Source organism: Centropristis striata, chromosome 8 (assembly GCF_030273125.1).
Source record: "Centropristis striata isolate RG_2023a ecotype Rhode Island chromosome 8, C.striata_1.0, whole genome shotgun sequence".
Lineage (NCBI taxonomy): Eukaryota > Metazoa > Chordata > Actinopteri > Perciformes > Serranidae > Centropristis > Centropristis striata.
Genome location: NC_081524.1, coordinates 3,316,245 through 3,335,642, shown reverse-complemented (window position 1 = coordinate 3,335,642; position 19,398 = coordinate 3,316,245). Strand labels below are relative to the sequence as shown.

Here is a 19,398-nt window from a genome sequence, read left to right as displayed (position 1 = left end):
TCCACCTCTAAAAACTTGATAGAGTCAAGTCAATACATCTTTAAAATTGGATGACTTATTTCTCTTAATGCCATTTAACATGTCCAGGCTTGAATAGACTGCATGGATTATGTTATAAATAAAAGCCTCAGTGTCATGTCCCCCACAGAGGACATAAGACATACTAAGAACAACTTTTGGTTTGCCAGTTTGGGGAAAAAAGTCATTTGGTGCCAATATTTTCATCAACTGTGTAGCTGTTAGAATAGTATAATAATAAGCTTATTATGGCAGACAGTGCACTGATGGAGGATTTCCAAAATGTCACAAAATCACATTATACAGGTGCATCTCAATGAATTAGAATATCATAGAAAAGTTTATTTATGTCAGAATTTAATTCAAAAAGTGGAAATAACACATATAGATCCATTACACATAGAATGACATGTCTTAATTTATTTAATTTCTTCTAATTAAAATGATTATGGCTTACATTTAATGAAGACCTAAAATTCAGTATCTCAAAAAATTTCAGTATTACAAAGACCAATTTCAAAAAGTATGTTTAATATGTAAATGTTGGCCTCTGAAAAGTATGTCCATCTATATGACTCAATACTTGGTTGGGGCTATTTGACTTGAACTACTGGAAATGGACTTTTCCATCATATTCTAATGTGTTGAGATGCACCTGTATGAAATGAGATGACATGATATGACAAGATCTGAAACAAGACATAAAAATGTACTCACAAAGAACTTGGAGGGTCAAATTTGTATCAGTCTCAAAGGGACTGCTGGCACTTTGTCGACTGTAGAGAGCAGCACACACGAGTCTCTGTCCGTTGTGGAGTTCAGAAGCAGTGAAGCTGATAGCAGAGGTCATGAATTCAGTTTCCGGGTTCTCCTCAACGTCACCTATAGTTGGGGTCCAAGTCAGAGCCGGGGGAAGAATGGGACAGGGAGCTACAGCGGAGCAGTTTAACCTCACTGGAGTCCCTTCTTCCACCTCCAGACTGGAGGGAGTTATTGAAGGACTGGGCAAAGAATCTGAGGAGTAGAAACAACAAGGAAATGGTAAGAGAGACACCAAAAGATGAAGAAGTGTACAGTGTGAACAGCAGTGGAGCCAGAACAGTGCCTTGTGGAACCCCTGTGCTGCTCATTAATGTCCCAGAAACACAGTTCCCCATTTTAAACCCTAAATGTCTCTGTGGTCGGACCAAAGTTCTTCAGAATGGACCACATTTCTCTGCATGGAGCAGAAATAAACCCTCACTTTCACCCTGAGCAGAGAAGAGGAAGTGTCCCTTTTTCAGCGTGACTCTAGGGATGGAAATATTAGTCTTGTCTGTTGGTGGGTCCGTCAGACCGCTTTGGTTTAGACTGAAATACAGTCATGGAAAAAATTATTAGAACATCTGTGTTTTCTCCTTGCTTCATTTTATTGCCTGGTCCAACTAAACTATTTGTTATCTTGACATTTTCCATGGTTTTATTGATCATAACCAAAATCATTATCAAGAAAACCATGGAAAATGTCTCAATATCAGCTCTTAAATTAAACTCCTATCAGCTATTTTTGTTGTTATCATTATATTTGTGCAAACAAATGTACCTTTAGTTGTACCAGGCATTAAAATGAACAAGAAATTGAAGAAAACAAGGGTGGTCTAATCATTATTTCCATGACTGTAGGTGCATTTTGCATATTTTGTAACACAACATATTAATAACATAAATCAGGTTTGATTTATGTCGAAAACCATCCGTTATATCAGTTAAATCAGTAAATAAACTCATGGAAAAAAATTATTAGACCACACTTTTTCTTCATTTTCTTGTTCATTTTAATGCCTGGTACAACAAAAGGAACATTTGTTTGGACAACACAGGGTGGTCTAATCACTTTTTCCATGATTGTATATGTGTAAGAGTGACAGGAAATAACACAAACCTGTAATGGTGATTTGGGTCACCGTATTCCAAAAGTTGAACTTCAGACCGTTGTTACACTCCAGTCTGAAGTCATAGGTTCCAGAATCGGTTAATTTCAGGTTTTTTAAGATGGTGCTGCAGTCCTTCTGAAGCAGGTCCCCCGTCAGGTCTGCTCTTCCTCCAGTGTTGCTAGTATTAAACATCGCTATGTAGCCTCTCTTCCAAATGGCTCTACACAAAGGATTCAAGCTTGAATCCCATCCTGAGGGAATGGTGAACCTGCAGGAGACTCTCACACAAGATCCACTTAGTCCCTGGACTGACTGAGGCAGGAAGCTGGCCCATTGTTGGCAAAAGCTACCTGAGGTGAGACGTTAACACAAAAACACAAAATAGGTATTCCAACAAGTTATAAATGTCACAAACGAGGGAAACTACACCAGCCAAAAATAACTCACACAGAAATTAATTTTGCAATATTTGTGAGTAATTTTTTAAACATTTGTAAGACATTAAATGTGAGAATGCATACCTTGAAGCAGACAGCATACGAGGAAAACGTTTACAGCAGCTGTCATGATTTTCTGTCAGGTTGGAGATCCAACAGTGAGGTACTGGACACACACGGAAGAATATATTCATTTTTATATCCTGGTTAACTATTAACTGGGGTAATGTCTAATAAATTAGTTTTTTAGGGTGAGAGTATGTTTCTTTTTGTTACATAACAGCTCCTCCCAAACATATAACGCAGGAGTCTCAAACTCAAATTACCTGGGGGCCGCTGGAGGCAGTATCAAAATGACCAAAAAAAGACACAAAATTACTAAAAAAAGACACAAATTGACAGAAAAAAACCTAAATTACCTAAAAAGACCCAGAGACCCATGATATAACGCCAATATCATGTTGTTTTTGTTGTTTCCATATGATAAAATATATTTATTTTCTTTATTGTCTCTATTGTTTGCTTAATCCTCTGGAGTCTATGATAACGTGGCTTTTTTCAAATTGCGTAACAAAAAACGAGGTCACGTGGAGCGCTGCTGTCAACTTCACTCTAAATTACAGATTTGAAACTTTCTCCAGTTTTTTATTTGACGTGCCGAGGTCATGTAAAACCAAAGACATGATCGTTTTAATTTGATAGTACAAAAATATTTATTCAAGTGTAGAAGTAGGATGGGACGAGGCAGGCGTCTAATCATCTAACACTGTTCCTATAAATAAACATGTTTTTATGGTAATTTTTTGTGTATAGTTGTATTATATTTGAATTTTACCTTTATATGTTCATATTTGCAACCTATGGTTTACATTTTTCAGGTCTTAAACAGTTCATTGAACATATTTGTGTTTTATATTGTCATAAATAGTATAATCAGATTCAGATTTCATGATTTTTGGTACTTTTGGGCTCAATATGTTAATAAAGTGGGTTAAAGTGAAAAAATAGTTGTCAGATCATGTTGAAGTTTTGCTGAGAGAAAAACAAATACTAAACATGGGTATAATAAATATTATGTATTATACAAAGAGCAAATAGGCTCAGACCCCAGAGGGTTAATTAAGTAACTGCTTTCTGCAGTGCAAAAATTTAAATTTAAAAAATGCATTAACTAAAAACATTTGCAGAGGTGAAACTAAACTAAACAGAAAATAACAACTTGTGAATAAAAAATAAATAGTTAAATTGGTCTTAACTGCTGCATTTATCAGCAGGCAGCAATTTGTAAAATAACATTAATAAAAAATTATAGGTAACACTTTACAATAACCAACTAAGTGATGTTTATAGATGGTTTATTAATCATTTACAAAGTGCTATACATATTTAATCTTTAAATGTTTTCAACCAATTTCTTAAAGGAATATGAATCATTTCAAAATACTTAATTTGGTGTTAAAAATGTTAAAATGAGTGCAACTAAAACTATGAATAAACTATGAATTAAAATGTTATTGTTCGTTAATGGTAAATTAACTATAAACTTAATATTAATATACCATCTATTTGTCATTTATAAATGATGTCGTTTCTTAAACATAATAAATTAAATTAAAATTAAAATTAAAATTAAATTAAATTAAAAATAAATAAATGATGTATTTACCATTCTAAATGGCCTATATATGGTTTATAAATGATGATTAAACATTAATAAACTATCTGTTTACCATTTATAAATGAGGGTTATTGTAAAGTGTTACCAAATTATATTATGAAAAAATATAGTGTTAATGTAGCGGCTTTCTCAGTGAAATATGATCATAAATAAATAAATAATAATTAAACTTCTTGAGTGCTGGCACCAACTGATGCCAATTATCTTAAAAAGACATTTATCAGCTGATTTATCTGTCTGCCAGTAATATAAAGTATCCAGAAATATATTCAGAAAACTTGTTTTGCAGTAAAATTTAACTAAATGTGAAAAGTTGTCATTGCACAGAATTCACCTATGGCTAAGCCCCGCCCCCTCCACTCACTCCGACAAACTGTCAATATTCGGTGACGGGCGCTATGGCAGCTGTGACAGTCGGAGAAATTTCACAGGAGGCAATTAATCATTTTTGGAGACAGAAAAATGAAATATCATCTCGAAGTCACCAAAAGGGCCTTCATTAACAGGTTAGAGGTTTTCACTCGTCTTTTCACCCCACTGACACCGCTCACTACGGTGCTTGTTGTAAACAAACAGAGATCGCTAAGTGAACACCTCCTGCAGCAGCAGCACATACACACTGTACTGCTACTGAGCTAACTGTTAGCCTGTTAGCACATACACACTGTACTGCTACAGAGCTAACTGTTAGCCTATTAGCACATACACACCGTACTGCTACAGAGCTAACTGTTAGCCTGTTAGCACATACACACTGTACTGCTACAGAGCTAACTGTTAGCCTGTTAGCACATACACACTGTACTGCTACAGAGCTAACTGTTAGCCTATTAGCACATACACACTATACTGCTACAGAGCTAACTGTTAGCCTGTTAGCACATACACACTGTACTGCTACAGAGCTAACTGTAGCTAACTGCCGCTAACGAGGTCGACCGGCTTGTTAACGAGCTGGCCGACCTCGTTAGCGCTCGTTAAGACGGAGTCGCTGGATTTGTTTCCAGTCATTAATGAGGAGATATTGATTTTGATATTGATAGATATTGATTTCTTACGGCACACTTGTGTGCCGCGGAACAGCGGTTGGGAATCACTGCCATAGGGAACCGGGTTACTGCTCCCATATTATTGGGTTATACCTTGTGTCAGAGTTGCATGTACCCCATGCACACCGTTTGACCATTTTAAACTTAAAATCTCAAGAAAAAACACATAAAAACGACTGAAAACGGACTAACTCCAATGCATTTCAATAGATGTGGAAGCAGAGAATGTCCGAGTGTATTGAGTTAGCTAAGCGCACTGTGATTGGATCGCGTTTGGGGGTGTGGCTTAGCCATAGGTGAATTGCTCTTGTGACATTGCATGAACTTGTTCTGCATGAGGAAGCAAACATGAAGATGGTGGCAGTGATAACCACCCACAGAGCATGTTGAAATGTTTTGCATATGTTTTGCAAAACTGTATTCTGGAAAGCAATAAGCAGCTACTAATGTCAGGAGAGACACAAAAGGTGACATTTAAAAGTGCACAAGTCATGCAAATGATGCAGACTTCACTAATGTACCGGAATTTTAAAACTGTTTATGTAAACTGCTAAAGTTCATCAACTTAAATTTGTGAAAAATACATTTATTTCTGCAAAAAATCCTGCTGAAGTAATGACATACAGTCATGGATATTATTATTAGACCCTTGTTTTCTTCAGTTTCTTGTTTATTTTAATACCTGGTACAACTAAAGGTACATTTGTTTGGACAAATATAATGATAACAACAAAAAAAGCTGATAAGAGTTTAATTTAAGAGCTGATATCTAGACATTTAACATGATTTTATTCATACATTAAAAAAAAAAAAATCTGTTTAATTTATGGAAAAAAAAACAGCAGCTGTGGTTTTTGACAGAATTTCACTGTAAAAAATACAATGAGTGGGTTTTCTATTGTAACTTTTAATGTAAATATCAGCAAAAAACTGTAATTTGGACTGAATAATCCTGATATTTTAAGGGTAAATGTGTCTTTGTGACATTATGGTATTTATCCATTAATTTTACATAAACATTTTTTTTACAGTTTTAGTTTTGTACTATTCCTTTATTTACGGTAAGTAAGTGTCGACTACGGTGATAAACATTTTTTTAAATTTTACGTCCTATTTCTGATGCTATTTGACAGTGTTTTATTGTTATTTCTACAAACATTTTTTCACAGTGTAATAACCAAAATCATTATCAAGAAAATTATGGAAAATGTCTAGATATCAGCTCTTAAATTGAGTTGTTATCACTATATTTGTCCAAACAAATGCCCCATTAGTTGCACCAGGCATTAAAATGAACAAGAAATTAAAGCTCTAATATATTTTTTCCATAACTGTATTTGATAAAAGTATCAATTAGATTTTGCAGCTTGCAATAATTCGAATTTTTTCAGAAAATTCAGTCTTACCTTAGAGCCAACAACGAAGTTCAGCATGCAATATCTGTAAGTTCTGAAAAATAAATACAAATAATTGAGATTTAAATACAGAACGTCTGCCTCATGAAGTAAAAACTGTATTTGTAGCAGATTAAATGTTTCTGAAATTGTTTAAAAAGAAAAAAGGAGCATATGAAGGTTTTACCAGCATTGACGGGTGAGTGGTAATAACCCAACTGAGTCATGTCAAACTGGTTACATGTCTAGATTTGTGCGGGGACGTGGCTTTTAGCAAAACAAACAGAAGTTTTGATGCGCTCTCTCTCTCTCTCTCTCTCTCTCTCTCTCTCTCTCTCTCTGTGCTGCAGCAACACAATTAGTCTCCTCACTTGTTTTCCACGTGTGTAAAATATGCAATATTCTCTCACCAGCATTTTATAATAAAACATAAATGTGATTTTAACCCTCTGGAGTCTCCAAAAGCACCAAATCCAGACTTCTTCATGACATCCAGACTAGAAAACAAAGCAGTGTGGAGCCCTACTGTAAATTTACCTCTAAAGTTCTGGCTGTAAACTCCATGAGGCCAGTTTCAGTTTGATGATGATATACCAAGTAAAACTGGAGACAAGCTCAAATATATTTAGTATAAAATGATAGAACTGGATGTAACCTGTAACTGTTATATTTGCAACCTTTGTTCACATCTGCAAAATTTTAAATTCTTTATTGAACATGATAGTGTTTTAAAAGTAAAAAAAAAGATTCAAAATCACATTTTATGTTGGACTAAAGGACAAAAAAAGACACAAAATGACCAAAAAAAGGCACAAAATGACTTAAATAGACATAAAAAGACACAAAATGACTACAAAAAGACACAAAATGACCAAAAAAGACATAAAATGACTAAAAAAAGACAATATGACTACAAAAAGACACAAAATGACCAAAAAAGTCACAAAATTACTCACAAAGACACGAAAAGGATTAAAAAATGGACAAAATAGCCATATAAGACTCCATAGAGTTAACAGTGAGCTCTTGATCTGCATATTTTACACACACGCATATTTTGTTTTCCTCACACAAGTACTCACTGTTTGATCGGAACAGAGGAAGTGAAGATATTAAAAGTTAACATTCATACAATGTGGGGAAATAAACTATGTGTATCAACTTCTCCATAAAAGAAAAGTTAGTTTGTCTCTCTTGAGTTGAGGTGGCGGATGGTGGAGAGTTCATCCAATGAAAACACATTATGCAGTTAAAATGCTTTAACAAGAATAAGGGACATTTTTTGAAAAACCTAGATTTTAAAACATGTTGAAAGCCAACAACAAAAGTAAGCAAATTTTTTAAAAAACCCTCTAAATTTCCCTTCTTATTATGAAAAAAGCATGCCGTTTGACTGCTGTACGCAAGCAGGAAACGTTTCAACATGCAGCTGATTATCAAACAGCCCTCTAGTGAGCTGAGCTGGTTACATGAGGAAAAGAAAAAGTGTAAGAAGTTAATTCCTGAAAAAGAGAGATTTTTTTATCTGTTTCAGTAGAGAGCAGGGAGTTCTCCATGACAAAGACATGTATTTGGAGTTTTATCATATTAAAAACTCACAATCTTTCAAATGAACACCAAAAAGCCAACTGTTCACTGCAAAAAAGGTGTCTAAAAACAAGATAAAAACACTAAATCTGAGGGAAATTATCTTGCTGCATTGACAGATAATTTCACTTGACAAGATTTCTTAAATTAAGATTGTGAAATCTAGAAATAACTGTTCAGCCTCCCCGAGAAAGTCTACTCCAGGGTGCTGGAAAGGAGGCTCCGGCCGATTGTCTAACCTCAGATTCAGGAGGAACAACGCGGCTTTCGTCCTGGTCGTGGAACAACGGACCAGCTCTTTACTCTTGCGAGACTTCTGGAGGGGTCATGGGAGTTTGCTCATCCGGTCTATATGTGTTTTGTGGACTTGGAGAAGGCTTATGACCGTGTCCCTCGAGGAGTCTTGTGGGGGGTACTGCGGGAATATGGGGTACCGGGCTCGTTGCTACGAGCTATCTGGTCCCTATATAACCAAAGTGAGAGCTGTGTCCGCATACTCGGCACAACATCAAACACGTTCCCAGTGGGTGTTGGCCTCCGCCAGGGTTGCCCCTTGTCTCTGATTCTGTTTGTGGTTTTCACGGACAGGATCTCAAGGCGCGGGGGAGGAAGGGATTCCGTTTGGTGGCCTTAGAATTGCATCTCGGCTTTTTGCAGATGATGTGGTTCTTTTTGCTTCATCAGACCTGGACCTCCAGCACTCGTTGGGGCGGTTTGCAGCCGAGTGCGAAGCGGTAGGGATGAGAGTCAGCACCTCCAAGTCTGACTCCATGGTTCAAGTATCTCGGGGGTCTTGTTCAGCAGTGAGGGTAGAACGGAGCGTGAGATGGACAAGGCGGTTTGGTGCGGCGTCAGCAATGTTGCGGGCGTTGTACCGGACCTTCATGGTGAAGAAGAAGCAGAGCCGGAAGCAGAGCCTGAAGGCAAAGCTCTCGATTTACTGGTCCATCTATGTTCCAACCCTCACCTATGGTCAGGAGCTTTGGGTAGTGACCGAAAGAACGAGATCGCGGATACAAGCGGCCGAAATGAGCTTCCTCCGTAGGGTGGCTGGGCTCAGCCTTAGAGATCGGGGGAGGAGCTCAGACATCCGGAGGGACTGAAAGGAGCTAGTTGAGGTGGTTTGGGCATCTGGTAAGGATCCTCCCGGGCGCCTCCCGTTAGAGGTGTTCCGGGCACGTCCAACTGGTAGGAGGCCCCGGGGAAGACCCAGAACATGGTGGAGGGATTATATCTCTCTCCTGGCCTGGGAACGCCTCGGGGTCCCCCAAGAGGAGCTGGACGTTGTGGCTGGGGAGAGGGACACCTGGAATGCCCTGCTTAGCCTGCTGCCCCTGCGACCCGGCCCCGGACAAGCGGACGAGAATGGATGGATGGACAAATGTATTTTATTGATTTAAAAGTGATTTTATTGCTTCTGCACATTATGTTCATGACTTTATCCACAGCAGCAGTCTGCTTTTCAAAGTAATAAGTTATAATAATACTAATAAAAATATTCATCAGAGTTGTGTAATAATTGCAGATTATCACAATAACATGTTGCTATCAATCTAAAACAGTTTGTTTAAGTTGAAAATGACTTTAGTCAGATGTGCAGACTGGTGGAGAAATGCAGAATGAAAATATTGGTCAATAAAGTTAAATAATATTACTAAAAAAAATTGCATTTAAATGAAATACAATGCAAAGAAAAGTGGCATCCTTCTACATGTTGAACGTCTTGTTGTTAGTGCAGAGGTTGAGCGATGACATCATACTCTGGTGACGGGTCGGTTCTCTTCAGTGACATGTACGTTCTGTCCTCTTGCTTTGGTTTCACCTTATTTCTTGTGTTCCTTTGCACAGAAGAAAGAGTGACACATGATGCAAAGAGCCTCCACTGCATTTACAGAGCCTTCAAATAATAAAATGATGAAGTAGAAACATACCAAAGGAACACCAAGAGGATGATGCAGATGACATTCACAACGAGAGAAACACCAGCGACGACCCAGGGAAGAACTGCACCTGGTGCCTGTTGATCTGCTATTAGAAATAACATAGATTTATAGATTAGGTGTTTATTAGTGCTTTACACTCAGTTGCTATTGTCTTAACTACACTCCCTCATTCAAATTCAAATTATGGATATCATAAATTACATAAATCTTTAAATTCAATCATTTTTAAATGATAGCTAAAAGTTTTTACTGCAGAGAAACAAGTACGCCTACATCTACTGTATTTGATCATATGGTTTATTAATATCAGTAAATATTATGTGTATATTTACCTTCTCGGCTCTCTGAAGTCGTGATGGGGATGTTCCATTGTATTTCTCCAGCTTCATTGCTACTGATACACTCAACAACAGTGTTGCTGTGGTCTTTTACAGTCAGGGTGACAGTGCTGCTGACTGTGTGTTTTGACACAGAGGTCATAACTGAGAACTCAGTGTGGTTCTGCAACAGCGGCCATTGGACAGTGGGTGAAGGAAACCCCTCACTGATACACACACAGGTCAGGACATCTGACTGATGCTCACACTGAGAGTGGTTCAGGATCTTTGGATAGGCTGTGGGCACAAGAGAGCAGAGCTGGAAAGTTATGTCCTAAATAAATGTTTTCACTTTTAGTCACTCACAGTGCTGCAACTTAAGAAGACACATGCAGATAAACAAAACACAAGTAAATTGAGAAAGAATCTTCATCAATTTGACAACACAAGCTCAGCATTTAGAAAACGTGCAGCAAAGACCAGAACACAACAGAAGTGTTTCCAGAGGACACTTTAAATTGATGCACACGTCTGGACAGGATTGTGATATTATCACGTTATTTCAAGATCATGATCAATCTTATAACAATCATAGTATGCTAATGTTAGCAGCCGATCATAGCATGCTAACGTTAGCGGCCGATCAATAGCGTGCTTGCGTTAGCGGGATAGCAAGACCAAGACCAACTCGGTGCCATTGAGAGAGACCAATTAAAACGTGTATCATTCATATATTTTATTTGTTTAATTGCAATGTGATTGATACGGGCTAGCGGGGGAACGCTTCACGTTATAACAAGAAAATATCATTATCATGAAATAACGTGATGATAGCTGTGTTTCATTTAGGGGGAAGAGTGGCCGCTAGGAAAGTCTCAGGCCACGCCCTCTCAAATGTCCGCTCACTCAGCATGTCTCCATTACAAAAAAAAGGCCCCAGAGGGCTTTACTAGACTCCGGAGGTGACGTATGGTTTTCAATCATTGCGTAATTGCTTAGCGACAGTGTCAATCGTGATCCGTGATCACATACGCGACGGATTAAACACGGGAGACGCAACTGTGGCCGCCATCGCTAACTGTGCACAATGTGCGCCGCTGATAATGAACAAACCAGCATTGCTAATTATGCACAGAGTCTCTCTGCACAGAGTATCTGGTGCTTGTAGTAAACAAACAGAGATCGCTAAGTGAACACCTCCTGCAGCAGCACATACACACTGTACTGCTACAGAGCTAACTGTTAGCCTGTTAGCACATACACACTGTACTGCTACAGAGCTAACTGTTAGCCTGTTAGCACATACAAACTGTACTGCTACAGAGCTAACTGTTAGCGTGTTAGCACCTTGTTACGTGAAGCCGGACTGCACTATGAAAGGGGCTTGTGTTTCTTGTCGCCTGTGACGATTTGCTACTTTGCAGGCTTTTACAAATGGCGCGTGTTGGTGTGCCGTTGAGTACTACGTCACATCCTGCTTAGCGTTCTATCCAATCAGCAACCAGGCTTTTTTTCAGTGGAGAAAACTGGCTCTGCTCTTCCACAGGACCAAAAAAAGTCCAGACAAAAGACGTTAGGGGCGTTTCGACGAGGGAGACCCGCCTCATTCTGGGTATTGGACTGTAATGGAAACAACCCTAAAATCACAAGCATGTCCAGAGTTGTGCATCGTTTTTAAGTGTCCTCTGGAAACACTTCTGTTGTATTGTGGTATTTTTAGAGCATTTTCTAAATGCTGCACTTTTGCACCAATTTGTTTTCAAATTGGTGGAGAGGTTTTCTCAGTTTGCTTGTGTTTTGTGTATTTGCATGTGTTTTCTTAAGTTGCAGTGCTGTGAGCTCTCAGGGCCACCGTAATATACCCATGAGGGTTATGTTTATGATGTTTTGACAGCCATTATTCAGGCTTCTGATCAGATCAAGATGTCAAGGGGGTGAAGGGCCTCAGATATTCTGAGATTGTAGAAAAAGGTGAAGATAGTACTGTCCCGGAAGTTGCAAAACTTCCCACTTGTCTTACAAGGATTAAAAGTAAAACCAAGCATGAAGTGCAGTGTCTGTTATACTCACAGGTCACATTCAGAGTCATCGTCTCCTCTGTGGTGGTGCCGTTTGTGAAGCGGACCTTACAGGTGATAATGCTGCCGTGGTGTTCAGCTGAAGAGTTAAAGGTCAAAGTTGAGCTGTGTCTCTGAGTGACAGCAGTCAGATTCTCAGTCTTGAAAGCTGTGATGTTTCCTGAGATGTGAGAGTCGTCCTCTCCTGCTCCTCTCCACGTCCAGGTGATTGTAGGAACAGATCCAGAGCAGAGACCAGGAGCAGTGCAGGTCAGTGTGGTCTGCTGTCCCTCTGTCAGAGGAGGAACCATCACTGTGGGCTTCTGGGTCAGACCTGATGAGAGAGAGTGGAATCAGATGAGTCTGAAGGTCAACAATCACTTACATTTGTGACAAAACAATCAGATATCAACAACATTATTGTCACATTCAATGTGGCAGTAATTGAAAGTTGCTGTTGCAGTTCCGTCTGGTTGCCCACAGAGGGCGACAAATTACCAAACTTTACTTCATTACTTTAAGACTATAAATACACCAAATACATTCATGGAAAAAAATATTATTCCACCCCTTTTCTTCAATTTCTTGTTATTTTTAATGCATGTTTCATGTAGGTCATTAGTGTATGTTTCATATGGAAATGCTGGCCTCTGAAAAGTATGTCAGCTAGAGATAGATATCAGAAAAGTAGACATCATCTTAAATTAAACTCTTATGAGCTATTTTTGTTGTTATCATTATATTTGTCCAAACAAATGTACCTTTAGTTGTACCAGGCATTAAAATGAACATGACATTGAAGAAAACAAGGGTGGTCTAACAATATTTTCCATAACTGTATTAAGAACATTTCAATGAAGTTGCTGCTGCAGTTCCCCATGGTTACATACAGAGGGCGACAAATTACCAAACTGTACCTCATTACTTTAAGACTATAAATACACCAAATATCAGTGAAGTAAATAAGCAGAGCAATGAAAATATTCAGTGTAAATAAGTTGTAGCTCTTCATACCTTTAACAGAGAAAGTTGCTTTTGTGGGGAAATTAAATCCACTTCGATACCCATATGAGAAACCATTGACTCTGAGCTGATATGATCCAGAGTCTGACTCAGTGAGGTCATTGATGATGATGCTGCATTTCTTCTGATTCACGTCAGGCTCCAACAGTGAAACTCGTCCTTTGAACCCAGACTGAACCATGTTGTTGTTGTCAGAGTCCAGTATGATGTCTTGATCTCTACATCTTCCTTCACATTTATACCAAACCATATGTTGGGATGTAAAGCGAGTATAGTAGTCAACAGTGAATGAACACGGTATCACAACACAGAGTCCAGCCTCTGCTGTTATATCTCCTTCACTCAGTGTGATACAGAATCCATTTCTACAGTCTGGTCTTCCCCACACTGGTGCACCTGTTAATACAAACAGTGAGAGGAAAAACACCTGAGAGATCCAAAAGATGTTTAAATTTTGACAACACTTGGTTTAATTTCAATTCAGTCAATAGATGCTGTGAGGAACGTTACAAATAAATGGGTACATCATTCAGGGTGGAACAAATACTTTGTTATGATTTTTCAAAATATCATTATTTACATAGGAGGTGTTGCGGCATTGCACTGATTCTGATCGGATGCCTTTAGGCCTTTTATACACTAAAGAATATGTGTAACAACAGATTTTTCCTTAATAAAACAGTGAATTATTTCTGTTTCTATGACTATAAAATAATGTTAAAGGTTTTGAAAAGGAAGTACTGCAAGTGTGGTGTTGTTAATTAAAGAAATCTACAGAAGAAATACACACCAGTACTGTTTTATGTTGACAGTTTATTTTTGAAGTGTTGACTTTGAACGATTATGTTAGATATAGCCAGTGGTGGAAAAAGTATTCTGATCCCTTACTGAAGTAAAAGTACTAATACCACACTGTGAAATTACTCCACTACAGTAAAAGTCCTGCATTCAAAACTTTACCGAAGTAAAAGTACAAAAGTATCAGCATCATAATATACTTAAAGTATCAAAAGTAAAAGTACTTGTTATGCAGAATATTCCAATAATATTATTTATGTGAGCAGTGTTTTACTGTTGTTAAGGTAGAGCTAATGTTAACTACTAAATATGAGGTCAAATTATTAAAAATGCTTAAATACTTTAAATTGATCATGTTTTCTTATGTTAAATCTCGACCTGAAAAGTAACTAAAGCTTGCAGCTAAATGTAGTGCAGTAAAAAGTACAATATTTGAGGAGAATAAATTCACATAAAATGGAAATACTAAAGTAAAGTACAAGTACCTAAAAATAATACTTAATTACAGTACTTAAGTAAATGTACTTAGTTACTTTCCACCACTGGATATAGCTTCTTAAATCCCTTCATGCACAACACATACAGCTGTAAATAGTCTGTAACAAGCTGAATTCAGTTGAGAGATGATGGTCAAATGAACATAAAAATAATAATAAAATGAATATAAAAATAAAAATAAAAATTTGACAGATGAAAGTACTGAAAGACTCAAAAAGAAAGCAGCTTTCTTTCAGCGTTTCCCCATTTCAACTGCGTACTGTCTCTGAGTCTCTGAGTTTGTGTGGTTTTTATTTTGCAGTTCCTGTTGATCAAAGTCACTGTGGCGTTTATACATTTAAACACTGTTCTCATCTCTGACAACTGACAAGCGGCTTTGGTGCATTTCTCACATCACCTAACATTTAATGCATTTCTGAAAAATAATTAGTCGAAACTGCAAAACCTAGTCGATAACCTGTAAAAGCGTGTAACTTGCTGAAAATGGAGTCATAGATCATTCCTCAAAAGCAAGTATTCATGTCAATGAAAGTGTCATCAAGAAGAAAAGTCCTGACACCATTTTTATGAACAAGATAGTCAAATGGCTCTATTATGTTTTCATTTCATTAACATATTTTTCTTATCAGCTATATTTGTTGTCATCATTATATTTGTCCAAACAAATGTACCTTTAGTTGTACCAGGCATTAAAATGAACAAGAAATTGAAGAAAAAGGGTGGTCCAATCATTTTTCCATGACTGTATAATTGATTTTCCATGTTAAAATGTGTTCACATTTCCACTGAAATTCAAAGTAGAAAAAAAATTCTCTAAACATTTCGGTGAAAGAAAATAAAAGGACATTTATGGTCGCAGATTATCTCTATAATAAAAATACGAAGTATAATGTTAGAATAAAGTTTTGTACCTGTGTCAGCAGTGCTGCATCCCAAAGAGAAAAGCAGAGTCGCACACATGAGAACAAACATCCTGATTTGATGGTTGAGACAGTCAGTCTCTCCGTCCGCAGGACAAACTCTTCTTGGCACAAATTCTTTGTACAAAAAGGGTAAACGAGAAACAGGAAGTTCAGATCAGTGATGAAACTAGTTTAAAAACAGCTCCACAGCTGACAGCACAAATATAAATCCATCTGTGATCAACTATTATAAACCTACCAGCTTTAATACAGTACTAAGGTTCAGCTTTGAAGAGGAAGAAGAAAAAATCCACAGTATAACAGTAGTGCTCAGTGCAATTGCCCCGTGGCCCTAATAAACTTTACATCAGGGGTCTCAAACTCGCGGCCTGCGGGCCAACTGCGGCCCTCGTGATGATATTTTGTGGCCCCCACCTTGATATGAAAGTTTAATGTGAGTTTTATATGAATGGCACTTTACCGTGTTGTGTGTGGAAGGTCCCTTTAATTACTTTTTTTTTGGTAACTTTGTGTCTTTTTTGGTAATTTTGTGTCTTTTTAAAAAAAAAAAAATGTTGTTTCTTTTTTAAGTAATTTAGTTTTTTTTCTGTCATTTTGTGTCTTTTTTTTTTTAGTAATTTTGTCTCTTTTTTTTTTTTTTTAGTAATTTTGTGTCTTTTTTTGGTCATTTTGATACTGCCTCCAGCTGCCCCCAGGTAATTTGAGTTTGAGACCCCTGCTTTACATTATCTAGTACACAACAGCACTGACACGCATTTGTATATTATTTAATGAAAAATTAATCACTTAAAATTATGTTATAATAATATAAAAGTGTTGTGTTTTACCTGCGTCTGTCTTGTTCTCTTCTTCAGACTCAGACTGACTTTTTCTTTTACTTCTCCTTTTCTACTTGTAATTTTGAGAAAGCAGTCTGAACTAACTAATCTAACCTATAAACAAATTCATTTTTTAAAAATATATTAATGAAATATGTTATTTTCAAATATTTTAACACTGGTTAATTAAATTAAAGATTACATTTTGCAAAGCCTTGTTTTTAAGGGTGTGTGCTTTATATAAAACTGCAGTTTAGGAGGAAGTCCATTTTTTTGTGTTTGTCACTTCTACAAAAGTAGAAGTAGAAGTAGCACAGAGGAATAAAAAAAACACACACACAAAACACACACAGTTTCACTATGATGCAGTGCTTTTCAAAAGAAACAAAAGAGACAGCATGAGAAACAATCTATCAATAATCAACTGTTTCCAGTCATTTTATTTATGTTTGCATGGAACCGAAGACAGATGAATTTGCTCGAGGCGTGAAAGTTTAAAACAAAAGAGCAAGCAAACTACATCAATGCAGAGAAATCCTACTGTCATTAAGTAACAGCGCTAATTTGCACAGAGATTTCAAAACCCTGATCTGAATTATTGTGTCAATCATATATGTAGAAAAAAACAAAAAAAAAGTCTCCATAATGATAATTATGATCACCACAAAGTATAGGGCATACAGATTTGCTTTACAACACACTGTGACAAAAGATTAGGTAAGACATATTTGATATTTCTACTTAAAAAATAAAAAATAAAATACAAAATAACTCCCCCTGCGAGGCATTCAAAGACAGGAAATGGTTATTGACTTTGTCCATTCAAGCAGTTTAAGAATGCTAGCCAGCTATCCATCATTAACTCAACAGAACAATGTCTTAATAAAAGCCGAATGTGAGTCAGATAAAAGTTTACATGCACAGAGAACTGCTTTTTAAAAAAAAAAAAAAAATAGTTTTGGCTTTGAGTGTGGAAATGACACTCTAAACCGCTGGAACCTTTTTCTGCATAACATACCAACACATTTTATACACTTATCCAGGCTTAAAAGTGCTTAATTCTGACTTTTTCAGTCAACATTAACACACAGTTGTCTCATGTTTCCGTATTTGCATGTTTAATTTTAACACTGGAGGTGAATGGAAGGGAATGAGTTACAGACATTATACGTCATTTGACATTGGAGAAAATGTTTCTGTAAGAGGCTCTGCTCACAAATGTGATGCTACACAGGAACTGTTTCTAACCTGGAGAGAAAATGTGGATGCCACGGATATTTTATTGTAGTTTTGTCCTACTGAACCCACATTATAAAGATTATATATTTTATGTGACTTTCAGATTTTTTGTATTTTTTTCCAAGCATTTATTTATTCACATATTCATTTATTTATTTTAAATTATTAGTCTTGTATTTCTAAATATAATTGTATTTAATTTTATTCAGTTTAATTTAATTTAATCTTATTAAATTAAATTAAATTAAATCAAACTGTATTTGAATAAATTAATTAATGCTACATGGGTAGCATTTTTTCCCCCAAGCATTTATTTATTTCTTCTTCTTTTTTTTTTTTAATGATTAGTCTTGTATTTCTAAATATATTTTTATTCAGTTTAATTTAATTTTATCTCATTCAATTATATTTTATTAAATTAAATTAAATTATACTGTATTTGAATTAATTTATTCATGGGGTCATCTTACTTGTGATTTCTATCACATTGGATTTATTTAATTTCATTAGTGTTTATGGAACATATAGTGCTTTAATAGGGATCCATCTCTGTTGTAAGAGAAACCTGTAATTTTTTGCATTTTATATGACTTTAATTACCAATAATAATAATAAAAAGACCTTGAGCCAAACAACAACAACAACAACATGACTTTAGGCAGAATAAGACTAGGAAGGAATTATTATAGAAGATATTAATAAAATAAAGAATTAAAGAAGTTTTTAGAGTGGAAAACCTTCTTTCTTGTGCAGCTTAGACCTGTGCTGAACAGCATTATGAGTATAAATAATGATCCTTATCATCTTTCTTCTCCCTGTGTCATAGAGAACCTGAGGCTTCATCAACACGCTTATTAAAACTGAGAGTTATTGGCAGAGATATTTATTTGTGTTCGTGTGAAGAGCTCTAAGCGAAGTGCTCCTCGTAGTGTAATATTGTTTTCATATTGACGCTGCTGCACACGAACAGTCAACCCATTTATGGAGTTACCACAGTGAGAGGCCTTTGCTGTATTTTGTGCTCTTACTGATTGTAAAACCAATTAGAAACAGCTCTCAGAGACACTTGATGAACTCAATCCATCATTTTAAATGAGACTGCCACAGTGCGGCGTTGTTTCATAACGTATATTTATAAAGCTTCAGTCAGAGCGCGGGAACCAAAAGCACTTTTAGTGTTCAAGAAGAGTTCAGAGCACATCACTGGCTGGATTTTACTTTCCACTTGAGCTTTTCTAACATCAACGTTACATACAGTCATGGAAAATATATATATATATTTTCAATTTCTTGTTCATTTTAATGCCTGGTGCAACTAAAGGTAACTAAACGCATGTGCGCATGCTTCACCCCCGCGTTGGCGTATGACCCCGGAACAAAAACATCCAAGAAAGCTGGTCGCATTAGCCGCTTGCACATTAGCCGGTCGCATTAGCTGGTCATTCGTTAGCTGGTCACATTAGCCGCTCGCACATTAGCCGCTCGCATTAGCTGGTCATTCGTTAGCCGGTCACATTAGCCGGTCGTTCATTAGCCGGTCGCACATTAGCCGGTCGCATTAGCTGGTCGTTCGTTAGCCAGTCACATTAGCTGGTCATTCGTTAGCCGGTCGCACATTAGCCGGTCACATTAGCTGGTCATTCGTTAGCCGGTCACATTAGCCGGTCGCACATTAGCCGGTCACATTAGCCAGTCACATTAGCCGG

General features: G+C 36.9%; 1 protein-coding gene across 1 annotated transcript in view; it reads right to left on the bottom strand.

The window, feature by feature from the left end:
• Positions 1-15,782, bottom strand: part of LOC131976156 (sialoadhesin-like) — a 45,744-nt gene extending 29,962 nt beyond the window's left edge. The window contains exons 1-6 of the mRNA XM_059339077.1: positions 15,624-15,782; positions 13,408-13,812; positions 12,407-12,727; positions 10,352-10,633; positions 1,940-2,281; positions 736-1,032 (exon numbers count right to left, since the gene is read on the bottom strand). Coding sequence (XP_059195060.1) covers positions 736-1,032; positions 1,940-2,281; positions 10,352-10,633; positions 12,407-12,727; positions 13,408-13,812; positions 15,624-15,684 — 1,708 coding nt within the window. The 5' untranslated portion in view covers positions 15,685-15,782. The remainder of the gene's footprint in view (positions 1-735; positions 1,033-1,939; positions 2,282-10,351; positions 10,634-12,406; positions 12,728-13,407; positions 13,813-15,623) is intronic.
• Positions 15,783-19,398: the final 3,616 nt, after the last annotated feature.